Here is an 18,486-nt window from a genome sequence, read left to right as displayed (position 1 = left end):
TAACTGTAGCCCCTACAGGCAGGCAGATGAGGTTCAAGTATTCTTCATAGTTCAGTCTTATCAAAATCTACAACTTCAGTCAATTGACTGACCGATTTAAAAAGGCATCTAATTTCAATAACAAACCTCTATATTGAAAAGTTTAATATTGTTGAGTAACCATGTTTCATCGCAACTAGTGTTTCAATTTAGTTAGGTATAGGTCTAAATCTGCAAACAGCTGCCACAATAAAATGTATAAATGTGAGGTGATGCATTTTGGGAGGTCAAATGCAAGAAGAAAGAATATAGTAAATGGCAGAACCCTTAGGAGTACTGATATAAAGAAAGATCTTAGGTACAGGTCCATAGCTTCCTGGAAGTGGCAATACAAGGGAGTGGAGGTAAAATGACCATCAGACATGTTTGCCTCCAATGATCAGGACATTGAGTATAAAAGTTGGTAAGTGATGTTATAGAGTCACAGAACCATAGAGATGTACAGCATGGACACAGACCCTTCGGTCCAACTCATCCATGCCGACCAGATATCCCAAATTAATCTAGTCCTCTTTGCCAGCCCTTGGCCCTCTAAATATCCTTACTCATCCAGATGTTTTTTAAATGTTGTAATTGTACTAGCCTCCACCATTTCCTCTGGCAGCTCATTCCATACACACACCAACCTTTGTGTGAAAAAGTTGCCCATAGGTCCTTGCAGCTGAATAAAATTTTAGTTAGGCCACATTTGGAGTATTGTGTACTGTTCTGATTGCCACACTATAGGAAGGATGTAGAATATTTGGATAGAGTGCAAAAGAGGTTTGCTACGATGATGCCTGGATTGGAGTGTCTTAGCTATGAAGAGAGGTTGGACAAGTTTGGATTGTTTTCACTAGAGTGTTGGAGGCTGAGGGACAACTTGTTAGAAATATATAAAATTTTGAGAGGCATGAACAGGGTGGCAAGTCTTTGTCCCAACATGGAAATATCAAATACTAACACTAATTACAGTGAGGCAACAATGGACAATTTCCTGACCTAGATTATACACAGTTCTGAGCAGCTTGGAAAAATGATGGCAGCAAAAAGTATTATAATGTTATTGTAAGACCATCACTAAAATATGCAGTCACTACTCCTGAGCTTGGCAACAACGCTGTGTGACATATTCAGGCCACTTGAGAGCTTCAGGCACTTTGCTGAATTTGGCAAATTATTTTCTTCTTCTGAGCATCCTGTAGTATATTTAGATTCTAACTCTTCAATTTATTATATGCCCTTTATAACACTTTACAATACTACTCTCATGGTTGCATGTCTGCAATATGAAGGAACATTTTTTTTTAGAAAATTCAATTATCCAAATTCTTTGAGTTCTGACGGCAGTTTATTTAGAACAGGACTCATACTAGTTTACTGCATTTTGTGTTATTTTGAACCCTCCATTTTCCCTCTTCTATATGTTTCTATAACCACCTTGTGGCTACCTGTTGTCTCTTACAAAAAGCTAGGTCTCATGTGAACCAAGATAGTTAGTGCCAATAGGCACATTAACTATGGAGGGTATTGAGATTAAGCAATCCTGCCAAACTAAACGTGTTGTCCAGGTCTGATGGCCACAGGCCACTACGATCACCAAGGTCATTGGAAAGCAATTGAGGACGTTCTGGCTGATGTTTTTCCCTCCAGTCTTCAGTAGCTGAGTCACCAGCTATTGAAGGCAGTGATCTTGCTAATGTCCAGCCGAGGTAAATTAACTCACCACAAACCGTGACTCAGACCTCAGACTTTTTAGATCTATGTGGCTCACTGCCACAGATTTTAACCAAAAAACTATAAAAGGTTTGCTTTCTTTGTTTTGAACCCTGAGAAACCCTATAGTAACTGTAGGCCGGTGAGTCTCACTTCTGTTGTGGGCAAAGTCTTAGAGAGAATTGTAAGGGATAGGATTTATGAACATCTGGATAGGAATAATGTGATCAAGGATAGTCAGCATGGTTTTGTGAAGGGCAGGTCGTGCCTCACAAACCTTATTGAATTCTTTGAGAAGGTGACTAAGGAGGTGGACGAGGGGAAAGCGGTAGATGTGGTGTATATGGATTTTAGTAAGGCGTTTGATAAGGTTCCCCATGGTAGGCTACTTCAAAAAATACGGAGGTATGGCATTGAGGGTGAGTTGGAGGTTTGGATTAGGAATTGACTGGCTGGAAGAAGACAGAGAGTAGTAGTTGATGGTAAAGGTTCATCTTGGAGTGCCGTTACTGGCGGTGTTCCGCAAGGATCTGTTTTGGGACCATTGCTGTTTGTCATTTTTATAAATGACCTGGAGGAGGGGCTAGAAGGTTGGGTGAGCAAGTTTGCGGATGATACGAAAGTCGGAGGAGTTGTTGACAGTGAGGAAGGATGTGGCAGGTTACAGCGGGATATAGATAAGCTGCAGAACTGGGCAGAAAGGTGGCAAATGGAGTTCAATGTAGCTAAGTGTGAGGTGATTCACTTTGGTAAGAGTAACAAAAAGATGGGGTACTGGGATAATGGTCGGATACTTGGTAGTGTGGATGAGCAGAGGGATCTTGGTGTCCATGTACACAAATCTTTGAAAGTTGCCACCCAGGTAAATAGTGCGGTGAAGAAGGCATATGGCGTACTGGCTTTTATTGGTAGAGGAATTGAGTTCCGGAGTCCTGAGATCATGTTGCAGTTGTATAAGACTGTGGTGCGGCCGCATCTGGAGTATTGTGTGCAGTTTTGGTCGCCATACTATAGGAAGGATGTGGAGGCACTGGAACGGGTACAGAGGAGGTTTACCAGGATGTTGCCTGGTATGGTAGGAAGATCGTATGAGGAAAGGCTGAGGCACTTGGGGTTGTTTTCATTGGAGAAAAGAAGGTTTGGGGGTGACTTGATAAAGGTGTACAAGATGATTAGGGGTTTAGATAGGGTTGACTGTGAGAACCTTTTTCCACGTATGGAGTCAGCTATTACGAGGGGGCATAGCTTTAAATTAAGGGGTGGTAGGTATAGGACAGATGTTAGGGGTAGGTTCTTTGTTCTATGTTCTAATTGGATTGGTATTGTTCCCAAAATTATTCCTCGAATCTCTTTCTTGCCATGTACTGTGAGAACAGGAATTCTAAAGGCAATATGACAATGATATCAAAAGATGCTACTTGCAGCTGATGGGCAAGAAAAAGATTGATAGGAACAGATTGACCATCATTCACTGCCTTCCCTTCATGAATTATAACAATTTATATAAACTTGTTTTTTCAAACCTTTAGTATGTTATTGCTTCTCAAATACCAAATTAATGTGTTTACCTGAGATCTCAGCTTTAGATTCTTGTTTTCTAATGCATTACTGGATATTATGAAGGATTAGAATTTACCCCTTTAAAAATAAATTAAGAGCATGAGTTCTATTAAGAGACTACTTATAACCATTTTCCTATGTTTCTCTCAGGTCTGTGAAAAAGAGAAATTACTGACGGAAAGGAACCAGCTGAATGCCTGTATGGGAGAACTATGGGATAATTTCTCATGCCTTTGCCAGGAAGTATGCGGTGATGTCCAGTTAAACCCAGAGCAGATACAGTCATTGCACAAGTTTTGTCCAGTATTTAGGCCAATGGATGAAACTGCAGCTACAGGCAGTACCACCTTGCCCCTTGCTGGATTAGAGCAGAAGATCTTGAAAACACCGTGCATCGGAGATGGTATGCAGTGCTGCTCAGAGCAAGGAGAGTCCCATCATCAGGACCAGTGGTCACCGAGCCACAATGTAGAAGTGTGCACATCAGGAAATCTGCAAGGGGTTCTCAACCAAGGAACATGCTCAGAAAGGGGGCCCTCACTTGAACAGTGCAGTCAAACTGTGACAGTAGATTTCTGCCAGGAAATGACTGATAAATGTACAACTGACGAACAGCCTAGGAAAGATTGCACCGAATGACTTTTTAATTCTTCCATTTTATTTGTTTCCCTTTAAAGTAAGCAGGAGGTTCAATCAGGATGCAGGCACAGTTCATCTATTGATGTTTTTCTCTTCAATGCACACTACAACAGTCTTAAACTGCAGCAATATTTGGTCTAGGTATTATTCCTCAGAACGACTGAGGTTTATCCTCAATGGTGCTATACCTTGCTTGTGCAGGGAACTTGACAGTGATGACACTGTTATTTTATTATGATTATTAATTATTGTTATTAGGATTTTGGCCTTCATTCTCGAAAGGAAATGGGTCAACAACCCACTTTACCTTGAAGGATCCAATACATAGCTCAGTTGTCTTTTCAGCAAGCTTGGTGGCCCATGTCACACAACAACTCAGGAAATCTTCTGAATATTCAACATAACTCAGTACATGTCAGAGATGATTTTTCATCTAACACCTATTTACTGTAATATACTCCTGCATCCTCTGTTTTAATCTTTAGAATACTGGAACTCACCATCTGGACTGTACAAAGAATTTGGTTACAACATTCCCATTTTGCCTTCTGCAGAATCTGACCGAAACTTTTAAGAATTTAGACAGTTATGTTTTCACACTTGAGCAATATCACTTCTTTGTACTTCATTGTAAGTAAAAAAAAGGATTAATTTGATGTGTATTTGATGTAAATTAAAATGATAAGACATCTCTGGCACTGCTTTGAAAGGTGCCTTTTGAGCAGGGAAGATTTGTTATTATTGCTGATGTAGAACGATACTGGTCAAAACTGCCACTTGCACTCTGTCAATGGATTTGTGATTTCCTACCTAGTGCATTGCACACACATGTTTAAAAACAAAGAAAAGGTGTTCAGAATGATATTATCAGGTTATCTACCTTCCCTACCTAACCAAGCACTGAGAACTAATCCAATTCACTGTAGCCACTGAATTCTCGGAAGTAATCTGGAATGACCAATAACAACTTTTGTAAGTTCAGCTCTTGGTATTCATCAATATTTCCATTTTTAGCTCTTTAAAATTATGTTCAAAGGATCTTCTGGTTGGAGAGTGAGTTAAACAGTGATGTGGATGGAAACTAAAGCACTGGTCACTGAAGCTAAATAAAGTATGTACAAACTTTTGATAAGTTAGAAAGTTAATTTGTTTAATATACTTTTCAAATTACTATATTTATAATATCCCTGCAATCAATTTTTTACTAAAAACAAAAACAGCAACCTGTTCCTAGTCATGCCACTATTGCTTTCTTACTGATTGTGCATAAAGGTCTCACCCAAAATCACCTTTTCAATTCTCCTTCCTTTTCTCTATCAAAGCAAGTTACTTCCCCAGTTAAACAGTCTCTAGTAACTTGTGTCACAGTAATCCTGGTGCACAAATTCACTTGAAATGGAGCTGTCCCACCTTGTGTTAACATTCAAAATTCCTACTATGCTGGATGATCATTCAAGGGACCAGGTGACATTTTTTGTCTTTACAATTTGGGTTCATCAAATCCACTGAAAAAGATGACTCATTAATCAGTCCTAATTCATCCAAGTCACTTTTGAGTGAAAATCAGTTGTAGAAATTAAATAGTTGTATCTTACCGTACAATAGTAAATACAATTCCAAAGTACTTCATCAGATGTAAGGAACTTTGGGACACCTTGAAAGTGGTGTATTAAATATTAATATACAAAGTAATAAAGGATGTTACAAGAGAAATAGGTACCGTCACTGCAAAGTAGTAAAGCATTCCATTTCCCAAGTTCCTGACACTAACAAAACAATGTTTAAAAAGATGAATCATTCCTTCAACCTTAAGAGAGCTGAACTGGTAATGTACATTGGTGTTACGTACAAACAACCTGTTTAATACTTAGAGCAACCTCAGCAACAATGAAGTCTGACGTAGCTGAGGTAAGGACCCCAGCTCATTAATGTTGGGAAAGGAAAGCATTAGAAACTAATTGCACTGAAAACAAAAAAAACCCACATACCTAAGGGTCAATTTTGGAAGTAAATATATGGAACTTAATTTGCATTGTACGTTCTGACAGAGCTTATACTGACAGCAGTTGTACCAAGCAAATGCTGCTACTGTTTAGTCCATAAACTTTGCAGCTGTAAAAATATAATTTTGAACATAGTTAGCGATTCTAAGAACTGCATTTAAAATATCATGACCATAAAACAACCTTATTTTCTTGAAATTCAGCAAATATTAATTTAGCCTGACATGTTTGCAAGTGCCAGTTTTTACTTTGTTGCAAGTTTTATTTGAGAACTCAACTTTTGTTTCTGATGCAGCTAGGTGTGTTTAGCAGTTACTCTTGCTGAGCAACACTTTCAGTTTCCAAAAGCAGGAAATGTGAACTTTTGTCAAGATCGTGCATTTCAAACCACTGCTCAAACAGCATTTTTTTATGCTTCAGGAAAGTTAAGCTTAGTATCCATAATTTAGCAGTAAACAGTTTGCATATTTGCTTAATTGATTATATAGCCATTTTTGTTACTATTCTGATTCCTGTTACGTACAAAACTGTTATCAGGAGATTAACAGGAAGCATTATTTATCTCCTGAGTGTTCTTGTATTACACAGTACCCAGACAACCTCATTTCATTTAGTTATATATTGTTGACAAGTTATAAAAGTCAGATTCGGTATTTCAGTTCATAATCTAAAGGTGCCTTCTTTTATTTCAAATTGATTCTGGAACAGATTATTTTTTTCATCAACTTAGTGTAGGTACTGTAAGATTTATAAGGTATAAGATCAACTGCGTACAGTACAATATAATTCTTGTTATTGCTGAAAAGAAAAACATACTGAAGGTATTCGTCTTGCACTCATTAGAACAAATGCAAGAATGCCAAATTTCAAATAATCTCAATTTCTCCCACAAAGAAATGGATGTTGATTGGTTGGCAAGTTGACTGTCATTGGACAAAGAATTGTCATGGAACGTAGGCTCCCTAATCTCCCTGACAAATTCTTGCTAACGTATTGTCCTTGAGAAGATCGTTAATTTGTCAGTGCTAAACCAGAGATCAATGTAGTGAAGTTCATCACTGAAAAGTGCAATGATGTTTCTAACTGGGAGAATGTATAAAATTAGCTTCTACGGAAAACATAGCCAAACACCAGATTTTATATTCAGTCAAAATAATTGGGATAATTATTTTTCAAATGTGTTTATTTATTGTCTAAAAGGCCTAGCATACTCTGTTTTCTTTGAACTACAATAGATAATATACAGATACAAGATTTCTTTTACATTTCATGAACTGACCAAAGTATTACATTCAGTGTTTTGAAAATTTGCCCCGCTAAAAGTGTTGGTCTCAGTGCTTCTTCCTTTTTCGCATGTTAATTTATTATTTGCCATTTTGATTCCATCATCTTGAATAAGTAGTTTCACCACAAAAAAAAGTTAGAATGTGCAAACCCAATTTCAGTGCTAGTTGGTTATTTGATCTTAGCTGGGATGCTGACTGGAATACGACAGAGTCAAGAGTGTGGTGCTGGAAAGACACAGCAGGTCAGGCAGCATCCGAGAAGCTGGAGAATCTGATGAAGGGCTAATGCCTAAACATCGATTCCCCACCTCCTCGGATGTTGCCTGACTGCTGTGTCTTTCCAGCACCACATTCTCGACTCTATCCTCCAGCATCTGCAGTCCTCACTTCCTCCTGGAGTACAACGGATAAGTTCATGCTCCTGGAATGAAGAAAGGAAAATGTACCAGGCAAATCATTGCGGATTGATGTCCAGCAATCCGAGTGTAAATATCAGGTCAGGATAGGATCAGGCTTGGATTTGTCTATAAAAGGCTTATCTATACTCACTGCTGAGACTCCAATATGAATGATGACCACTAGTGGAGCCATATCCTTGCATGGAGTCAATAATCACTTAAGAGGGAGGGAACAAATAAAAACTCACAATATCTTGTTCATATTATGTGTTAAGATTGGAGTAGATGTGTAGAATATTTGCATGAATCCTCGATACAGCATAACGTAAATTCCTGAAGCAGTCCCATTTAAAGTAAAACTCTCTGCTGATGGAAATCAAAGTCATTGTTCCATAATGACTTTTCAATCTGATAATATAATTGAGCTGAATTAGCACTAAACATCTAGATTTTCATGAGTATTTTGCACTTTGGACTGGTTAGTTTTAAAGTTTCATCTCCGTGTTCTGTGCTACTAAATTCATTTAACATTTGTGCTGCAGTTTTAGGAGTAGCATTAGCTGTAATTTTAATTGCTGTTCTAAAATTCCTGATTTTCTTTTTATCTTTCTTTCTAATATCTAGTTTGCTGTTTTCTTTATGTCATCAATCTCTCTTCCCTCTCTCTTCAAAAACCACCATCAACTCTTGAATTTATACCACATCACTTACAATTGGCTCTGATAGCACACAATTAGTTGTGTGCTAAAGGTCAGCTTGTTAGACTGTTGATCTGGGTGATTGGATTTAATCAAATCATATCAGCAGAATGATTGGTAAAACTTTAGCTATTTAGCTATTTTAAGGAAATGCGGACAGTAGAAATTAGTAGCAACAGAGGTAGGTGAAATCAAAAATGCTCAGGATTTTAGTAGATTCAAGTGAATCATTCTGAAATGTGTATCTACTAATTTAGTTCAGCTTTCTCTTAATTAACTTTAGAAACCACTCTGAGCATATATCCTGGTGATGTCCTCAAAACTCAAATCAATGTGTTCTGATTTAAAAACAAAAAAGTATTAAAACTTTTTTGCATTCAGCTAAGTTATAAAAAGTATTCAGATTGTTGAAAATCAATCTTTGTCATTAACCTTTTCATCATCATCCAGTAAATATGTCACTGTATAATGAAAAGTAAGTACAATGTGAATTTTCTGCCTGTTTTAAAAATGGATTTAGATGCATCATTGAAAAACTCGAATAGGTGGAGCATTAGCACAGGCCTCTGGGATTCGACTTATGATTGGAAGAGATTCATTCATCTGCAGTAGCCTTCTGAACTTCCTCCTGGTCAGTGGTTCAAACTATAGTTCTCAACATCACCTATTCTTATCGTTGCCTTGTAGCTTTTTGATGTATTAAAGCTGCAATATAAATGGGAGTTGTTACAGTTGTATTGAGGGGCTTCCACTCCTTTCCCAGCTCTAAAGATGCCTGCATTTGCCTGGTCCAGGGCCCCTGGCATTTAGAATCTCAGAAGTGCTTGTTGTCTCAAGTGATGCTGCTGTGACTAATGAGCTGCAGGTTAACCAAAATGGCTGGCATTGAAAATATAGCTTCTCCCTAGTGAGAATCTCTAGCCAATTAATACTCTATCCAAATTAACCACACCATCCAAAAAATCCTGCCAATCATGTAAGTTAGAAAAGAAAAAGTCTGTAGTGTCTGAAACTAACATCTTGAAAGAATGGTTAAAAGCAGGAAGTCTGACTGCATTCAAAAAAGACCTCATGCCTGTGGACCACATGCTGGCTGCTGGTACAAGATGAAACAGTTCCTTTTCATCTGCAAGGGCACAGTAGGATGACTGGCCTCATTTCTGTGCCATAAGGTTTTGTGTTTCTATATTAAAACTCTTCGACTGTTCTCTTTTAGCTTATAATCCTAGAAAATGGCCTCATGCATTATGGGTCACCACTAAAGTTCAAGTTGACTTTTCACATATTGAGCACATTGTCGTTTTGTCCTTTCAGGATTTTGTGTTTCTATTTTCAACACATGTAGATTTTATTTTAATTTCAGTTCTTGCTGTATGACTTCTAGAACCAATGTGATTTACACTCCAAAGGGGAAATTTTACTTCCCAGTGAGAAACCAGCTGGAAGTGGGATTCTAATTTTGGAGTTGCAGAAACCATTTTCCTGACTTAGGTTCTTCTGCATCCTGCCAGTCTAGCTTCACACTCAGCACAGACCCTGGAGGGTATATAAGCCATCTAAGTCACTGGAGTGGAGGGGCTCCAATTTCAATTGGATTTCAACAGGTCTTGGGGAGCATCAGGATGGCAACAGCCCAAACATCCCTAATGTTTCCACTATCCTGGAAGGTTTAATGAGCTGGCCCGACAAAATTGCCCTGCTCAGTAGGCTACTAAAGTTTCATCAGGATCCTATGCAAGTGGTAATTCAAATGAATTTTATGAGTCTGCTGAGAGTGAACAGGTCAGCTGTCAAAACACTTCAGCAACATTAAGATAGCTGGAGCTTAGAGTTTGAGCAGGACATTTAAATCAGGCTCCTCTTGGATTCCATCAGGCCAAGGAGTTAGAAATTCCCATTGAGTAAGTGGAAATCAGTGCAAGAGTGGTAATTGGATATTCGTAAATAAAGTTACGCAGACAAATACCATTAACCAGCTCAGTATTCAAATTAGGTAAATTCATACTGATAATATTACATGAGAGGAAAATAAGAACATTTGAAAACTTTTTTTTACAACTAAAGTATTATAGTTGACATCATTTTATAACTAAAATGCTGTTCATTGATGTTTTTGAAAAATATGGTGCTGCAGCAAAAAAAATGTATTTGTTCTTAAGAGAATAAATACCTGTTACATTCATCAGGTTGTCATATGTGGTTTTCTCCAAGGTAACAGTTACATTATATTTTTTCATTCATTGAAAAGGCCCTGTTAATCTTGACAAAAAATTTGGTATTTGTTGTTTATGCTATGGCTTGTCAGGTTAACTTTGCTAGTTTTTGATTTTGTTTGTGAGCAGGAAGGATTTCTTCCATCATTTTAATGTGGTGTGATAAAATGCATTACTACTTTAACTGCTGGTATTATTTAATGTATAAAATACACAACTGCTGAATTCCTATCAAATTCTAAATAATACGTGAAGCAGTTTAAAACTAAATGGTCAACAGTGTGTGACTTAGAAAACCCTTTGTGTATAGTTTGTTCCAGAATCATATTGGAATCAAATGCACCTTCACTCTTGCCTTATGTAACATGGAATACTCTGGAGGCCATATTCATGATGGGATGGAAATAGTGTATATGAGGCAGGGGACAAAACAACCCCTGTCTCAGCAGCGAGAGATATTCTCTCGAATGACACATATCTACCTGTATATTGCTCCGTACCTCTCATACTTGGTCAATGACTGTTATCATCAGGTGTTTTTTCTACATACTTTTTACACAACTTCTGTGTGAGATAAATGTAGTAAGTAGATTCATGGCATCATTTCAACATTCTAGGTCTGAAACTTATAGTTGAATTATTTTTATCCCAGGTGACTGTTTTCTGCGGTGTTTTTACTGTCATTATCAGATAGGTGTAAACGCTTCCTTTTTGTTAAAGAGAAAAATATTTGTTGGAATGAAGTTTTTAAAAATTCACAGTGTAAATACAGTATTGTGGAAAAACTTTCAATTGAACTGCTAGTGTTAAAAGATTTTGTCTAGACATCATTTCTGTTTAAATAAATGACATATCATTACATAGCATAAAAGAGTTCTAATTGTTAAGTGTGTTGTAATTGCTATTGGTTATTTCACAGCCATAAATCAACTTGAGTAAATTAACCTTTACTCAATTAAAACAATACACAGTTTTGTTTTCTATGATCCAGTTATTTAAGAAATATGCTTCAATATTAGTTTGGTTTAATTTTTTTGATTTAATTGATCTGAGGAAATAGAAATAGTCTTTGCTGCAGCTACATTCTTCAGCTACATGTGCAATTAGTCCAGCTAACTTTACAACTGTAACGTTCTTGCAAACAATATTCAATTAATCAGCTCATCAATTGATTTTTAGAGATTTCTTCACTTAATTTGAAATAATTGACTTATCAGATAATATTCAGGAAAAATCAAAATCTTCACTTAATGTTTCTTATTATTGATTTGCTGGGAATTTCATGAAATTAACCTGTAAATTGTAGATATCAATATGCTATGCACACACAACTAATACATTGACACAACAGTCATATAGATTATTTTCTTTCAAAGTCATAATAGAAATGGTACAATATTTTAAGCAGTAACATACAAAGAAGGAAAAGTGTCTTTATGATAGATGTCAGGTAGAAATTGAAATTGAAAACCAAGCTGAATACAATGCTCAAAAGTGAATTGAGAAAGTGATTTTGTTTTTATTCACTCCTGGGGTGTGGATATCACAGACTGGCCAGCATGTATTGCCTATCCTTGTTCCCTTGAGAAGTTGGTAATGAGCTGCCTTCTTGCACCAGTGCAGTCCATGTGTTGTAGGTTGACTCCAATGCCCTTAGGGAGGAAATTCCAGGATCTTGACCCAGTAACACTGAAGGAACAGCGTTAAATTTCCAAGTCAGGGTGGTGAATGGCTGAGAGGGGAACTTACAGGTGGTAGTGTTCCCATGTATTTGCTACCTGTCCTTCTTGATGGAAATAGTTGTGGGTTTAGAAGGTGCTATCGAAGGATCTTTGATAAATTTCTGCAGTGCATCTTGTAGGTTGTACACACTACTGCTACTGAGCATCAAGGTTTCGGGGAGTGGATGCTTGTCGATGTATGCCAATCCAGTGAGCTGCTTTGTCCTAGATGATGCCAAACTTCTTCAGTGTTGTTAGAACTGCATCCATCCAGTGGTTGTTGTGAGATATTAAGAGATCCAAAGAGGCTTTATGAAAAAGAAAACCAGCAGCAAACATTAAAGGGAGTCCCAAAGCCTTCTATCAGCACAAAAATTGTGAGGAAAAAAAGGACCAACTTAGAACCTAGAAGGTAGGAGGTATGCTTAATTTATGAAATAAATATCTTGCATCTGCAATTACCAAAGAAATCAATGTTACTCCTCTGTCATGGTGACAGAGGAGGAAATTCAATCACTAAAGGGTTCAATATTGATAAGTGGAATGTATTGGATAAGCTATTTGATACTTAGAGTTGACAATACACCAGAACTGGATGAGATGCATTCAAGGAAATTAAAGAAAGTGACAGTGGAAATTACAGAGATCCTGGACATAGATCTCAAGTTTTCCTGGACTCAAGGGTGCTGTCAGAATGGTGAAGAATTGCAAGCTCATGCCCTTTTTCAATAAAGATTGGAAGGATTTCTTGACAATTACAATCCACTCAGTTTGACTTCTTAGAGCCCATGAGGGAACAGGCAATTCTGAATATGGTGATGTATAATGAGGCGGACTTGATTAGGAAGGTTAAGGTGAAGGAACCTCAAGGAGTAAGTTACTATTATATAGAGTCAAAGAGATATACAGCATGGAAACAGACCCTTCGGTCCGACTCGTCCATGTCGACCAGATATCCCAACCCAATCTAGTCCCACCTGCCAGCACCCGGCCCATATCCCTCCATACCCTTCCTATTCATATACCTAGGAGAAAGTGAGGACTGCAGATGCTGGAGATCAGAGCTGAAAAATGTGTTGCTGGAAAAGCGCAGCAGATCAGGCAGCAACCAAAGAGCAGGAGAATCGATGTTTCGGGCATAAGCCCTTCTTCAGGAAGGTGTGTCAAGCAGGCTAAGATAAAAGGTAGGGAGGAGGGACTTGGGAGAGGGGCATTGGGAATGCGATAGGTGGAAGGAGGTTAAGGTGAGGCTGATAGGCCGGAGAGGGGGTGGGGGTGGAATGAGGCACACTTCCTCCAGGCGTCGTGTTGCCATGGTCTGGCGATGGAGGAGGCTGAGGACCTGCATGTCCTTGGCGGAGTGGGAGGGGGAGTTAAAGTGTTCAGCCACGGGGTGGTTGGGTTGGTTGGTGCGGGTGTCCCAGAGGTGTTCTCTGAAACGTTCCACAAGTAGGCGGCCTGTCTTCCCAATGTAGAGGAGGCTACGTCGGGTGCAGCGGATGCAGTAAATAATGTGTGTGATGTGATCCGCCCTCACCCCCTCTCCAGCCTATCACCCTCACCTTAACCTCTTCCGCCTATCGCATTCCCAATGCCCCTCCCCCAAGTCCCTCCTCCTTACCTTTTAAATTAGTCTGCTTGGCACACCTTCCTCATTCCTGAAGACGGGCTTATGCCAAAAATGTTGATTCTCCTGCTCCTTGGATGCTGCCTGACCTGCTGCGCTTTTCCAGCAACACATTTTTCAGCTCTATTTATAAACCTACCCAGATGCCTTTTAAATGTTGCAATTGTACCAGCCTCCACCACTTCCTCTGGCAGCTCATTCCATGCACGTACCACCCTCTGCGTGAAAATGTTGCCCCTTCGGTCTCTTTTATATCTTTCTCCTCTCACCCTAAACCTACACTCTCTAGTTCTGGACTCCCCAACCCCAGGGAAAAGACTTTATCTATTTATCCTATCCATGCCCCTCATGATTTTATAAACCTCTATAAGGTCACCCCTGAGCCTCCGACACTCCAGGGAAAACAGCCCCAGCCTATTCAACCCCACTCTGTAGCTCAAATCCTCCAACCCTGGCAACATCCTTGTAAATCTTTTCTGAACCTTTTCAAGTTTCACAACATCCTTCTGATAGGAAGGAGACCAGAATTGCACGCAATATTCCAAAAGTGGCCTAACCATTGTCCTGTACAGCCGCAACATGACCTCCCAACTCCTGTACTCAATATGGAGAAGCTGGAATCAAATGAAAAGGTATTATAATTGAGTAAAAGTAAATACAAAGATATAAGGGAGGAACTGGGAAGAGTTGATTGGAAGGGGGAACCTAAGAGGGGAGCAGCACTGGCAGGAGTTTCTGGGAGTAATTCAGGAGGCACAGCAGAAGGAACATACAAAGAGAGAAAGAGGCAACCATGGCTGACAATGGAAGTCAGGGACAGCATAAAAATACAAGAAAAAGCATACAAAGTGCTCAAGATCAATGGGAATTCAGAGGATTGGGAAGCCTTTAAAAACCAGGAGAGGATAATTTAAAAAGCAATAAGGGGGGGGGAGAAGATTAAATATGAGAATAAGCTAGCTAGTATTATAAAAGAAGATTGCAAGAGATTTTTAAATAGATTTTTAAAGGTAAGAGAAAGGCAAGAATGGAAACTAAACTGCTGGGAAGTGAGGCTGGAGAAGTAGTAATATGGAGCAAAGAAATGGTGGAGGAACTGAATAGTACTTTGCATCATTTTTCAGTGGAAGACATCAGTAATATACTAGAACTTCAAGAGAGTTAGGAGCAGAGGTGACTGCAGTCGCCATTATTAAGGAGAAGATGCTGGGGCCACTGAAAGGCCTGAAGGCGGATAAATCATCCAGACCACACGGACTACACCTCAGAATTCTGAAGAAGATAACTGAGGGGATTGTGGAAACATTGGTGGTAATCTTTCAGGAATCACTGGTGTCAGGGAGGGTCCCAGAATACAGGAAAATGGCTAATGTGACACTTCTGTTTAAGAAGGAAAGGAAGGAGGGAGAAGATGGGAAACTGGAAACTACAGGCTGGGTAGGCTGACCTCGGTCATTGGTAGGATTTTATAGTCCATTATTGAGGATGAGATTGTAGAGTACTTGAAAGTGTGTAGAAAAAGGTGTGAAGCACAGCTTCATCAATGATAGCTCCTGCCTCTCAAATCTGTTAGAATTCTTTGAGGTGATAACATGGAAGTTAGACTATGGAGAGCCAGTGGGTGTGATTTACTTAAATTTCCAGAAGGCCTTTGACAAGGTGCAACACAGAAGGCTGCTACATAAGGGAAGAATATTTATAAGAAAATAATGGGTACAGTATTAACATAGATAGATTGGCAGATGGCAGAGAATGGGATAAAGGGATCTTTTGCAAGATGGCAGACAGTAACTCATGGAGTTCTGCAGGGGTCAGTCTTGGGACCACAGCTATATATGTTAACCATCTGGACAAAGGACCCAAGGGCATTGTTGCTAAATTTGCAGATGACACAAAGATAGGTGGACGATAGGTAGTATTGATGGAGCAGGGAGGCTGCAGAAGAGCTTGGACAGGCTCGGATAGTGGCAGAGAAGTGGCAGTTGCAATACAATGTGGGAAAGTGTGAGGTCATGCATTATGGTAGCAAGAATAGAGGCATAGATCATTTTAATAATGGAAATGTGGAGCACACAGGGACTTAGGAGTCCTAGTTCACAATTCTCTTAAGGTTAGCATGCAGGTTTAGTTGGCAGTTTGGAAGGCAAATGCAATATTGACATTAATTTCAAGAGGGCTAGAATACAAGGGCAGAGATATACTGCTAAAGTTGTGTAAAGCTCTGGTCAGATCACATTTGGAATATTGTGAGCAGTTTTGCGGCCTGTATCTAAGGAGGAATCTGCTGGAATTGGAGGGCATCCAGAGGATGTTTGCAAGAATGATCCTGGGGGATGAAAAGCTTGTTGTATGAGAAGCAGTTGAGGACTCTTTGTGTGTACTCTATGAAGTTTAGAAGGATGAGGGGGAATATTTCCGTTGGCATGGGAGTTTTGGACCTGAGGGCTCAGCCTTAGAGTGAGTGAAGTTGTGAGCTTTTAGAACTGAGGTGAGGAGGAATTTCTTCATCAAGTGAATCTGTGGAACTTGTTGCTGCAGAACAAGTGTAGTCCTTGTGGAGACCAGGTCATTGAGTGTAGTTAAGACAGAAGTAGCTAGTTTCTTGATTAGTAAGGGAATCAAAGGTATGGGGAGGAGGCAGGAAAATGAGATTGAGAAATATATCAAATATGATTGATGGGCCAAATAGCTTAATCCTGCTCCTGTATCTTATCGTTTTCTGTAGTAGGGCAAATTCTAGAAAGAATACTTTTGAATAGTATTAATCGTCGCATGGACAAATGTAAGTTAATTATGGGGAACCAGAACAGATTTTGTAAGGGAAAATAATGTTCAACTAATTTCTTGAAGTTCCTCGAAGAGTTACTAAAGAGGATTGATGAGGATAAAGTGGTTGATATGATGTGCATGGACGTTCAAAATATGTTTGTTAAAGTGCCACACAACAGACGTGTGAGGAAAGCTGTAGCTCATGGAATAAAACAGTAACAAGGTGGATGCAAAATTGGCTGAGTGATGAAGACAGCGATTAATGGCTAATGGATATTCTCCAGCCTGTCTCTGATTTCTCCAGATCAAAAGGCTGGGACGAAGCAGAGGTCATCAGTTTATGTACGATGAAAATGGACTGGGTGTTAAACACTTGTTTTCCCAGAGAACTGAGAGCCTCTGCACAATATTACCAGCTGATGTGAGTATACTGACTCTGCCTTCATGAGGGAGATATAAACCAATTCCCAACAGGAGCAGAGATCACATCATCACAAGGTAAGTACACTTATAAATGACATTGGACTAAGTGATTTACTGAACTGGTTTTGACCATCTAAGAAAGTTTCTTTGTATTGTTTTCCCTGAATGGATTTTTTTTAATACCTCCAGGTTTTTGTATATCCCAGGAAATTAAATGGCTATATGAGGGACACGCTTTGGCATGATGGCCTGAAGTCTTGCTCCAGTGTTGAGAGTGCAGATTACAAACAATTTTTGGTCCCGTGAATCCAACCCAGAACAGAATGTCCTCAGTGTTGAGACTTTTCTCCTGGACAAGGCTGGTGTGTTGCTTGGCTTCCTAGAAAGACTGCAGAGACAGCTTGGAGCAGTGGCACTTTATACAGTAGGTTTGCCTCAAAACACCAGCACCATGTTGAAAAGGTTTCTTTTCGTATAGTAATAAAAACCAGTCCTCACCCCTTATACTCACTCAACAATCCCTCACACACTATCCATGCTACTCATGCACCACCATCCACTCCCTCTGGCCCCCGATACCATGTACAGCAAACTGTGACTTTCGCCCACCTCAAGTGATAGAGTTGAGGTTTCAAGTTCGGTCTGACTCAGATTCATATCAAATTTTAAACATTAACTCTGTTTTTCTCTCCACAGATGAGGCCAGAAGAGCTGAGTGTTTTTCCCAGCATTCTCTCTGTGTGATTAACTGCAGCTCACCACTTGTTCCTTCATCTTGGACAGCAGGGGCCAACATTAAACCATAAGACGTAGGAGCAGAAATAGGCCATTCCACCTATCAAGTTTGTTCCAGCATTCAATGAGGTCATATGTTATGGACCCTCAAAACATATCACAGAGGAGGGCTAGATCCTAACTTTTACCTTATTTAAAGGCAAGTGTAAGGTGCTGCGTTTCGGATGTGATTTGATTGATCAAATCTTTCAGGAAAACACATTTTATTCTCATTAAAATAGGCAATGGGCAGTCCTGAGGGGTTGCAGGGGGCACTGCTATGGTTGGAATGCAGGGAAAGTACAGGTTGGGGATTGGACGCAGCATGCTGGGATGGAGGGGATAATCATTCTGAAGGGAGGAAGCAGCAGAGCCTGGGGCTCCAAGGGGCATCGGCGGAAGTGAGGGAGGCATAGATTATCACCACAACCTGGCTCTAAATATTCGTTTGGCTACATTATATGCCTGGGGCTCAGAGGGTAAAATGAGAAAGAGTGGAAATGAACTGATAAATAAATGCTCAAGAAAAATTGAAAGAACTGCGGATACTGTAAGTCAGAAACAAAAACAGAAGTTGCTGGAAAAGCTCAACAGGTCTGGCAGCATCTGTGCAGAGAAATCAGAGATAATGTTTCGGGTTC

General features: G+C 39.4%; 1 protein-coding gene across 2 annotated transcripts in view; it reads left to right on the top strand.

The window, feature by feature from the left end:
- The window catches only part of bach2b (BACH transcriptional regulator 2b), a 281,310-nt gene extending 269,815 nt beyond the window's left edge, over positions 1–11,495 (top strand). For both annotated transcript variants that reach the window (XM_087981461.1, XM_043685186.2), the window contains exon 5: positions 3,445–11,495. In XM_087981461.1, coding sequence (XP_087837587.1) covers positions 3,445–3,933 — 489 coding nt within the window. In that variant the 3' untranslated portion in view covers positions 3,934–11,495. The remainder of the gene's footprint in view (positions 1–3,444) is intronic.
- Positions 11,496–18,486: the final 6,991 nt, after the last annotated feature.

This window comes from Chiloscyllium plagiosum, unplaced genomic scaffold (assembly GCF_037043375.1).
Source record: "Chiloscyllium plagiosum isolate Xiang-an unplaced genomic scaffold, Cpla_swu_hap1 HiC_scaffold_3, whole genome shotgun sequence".
NCBI classification, from domain to species: domain Eukaryota; kingdom Metazoa; phylum Chordata; class Chondrichthyes; order Orectolobiformes; family Hemiscylliidae; genus Chiloscyllium; species Chiloscyllium plagiosum.
This window is presented reverse-complemented; position numbering and strand designations above follow the sequence as displayed.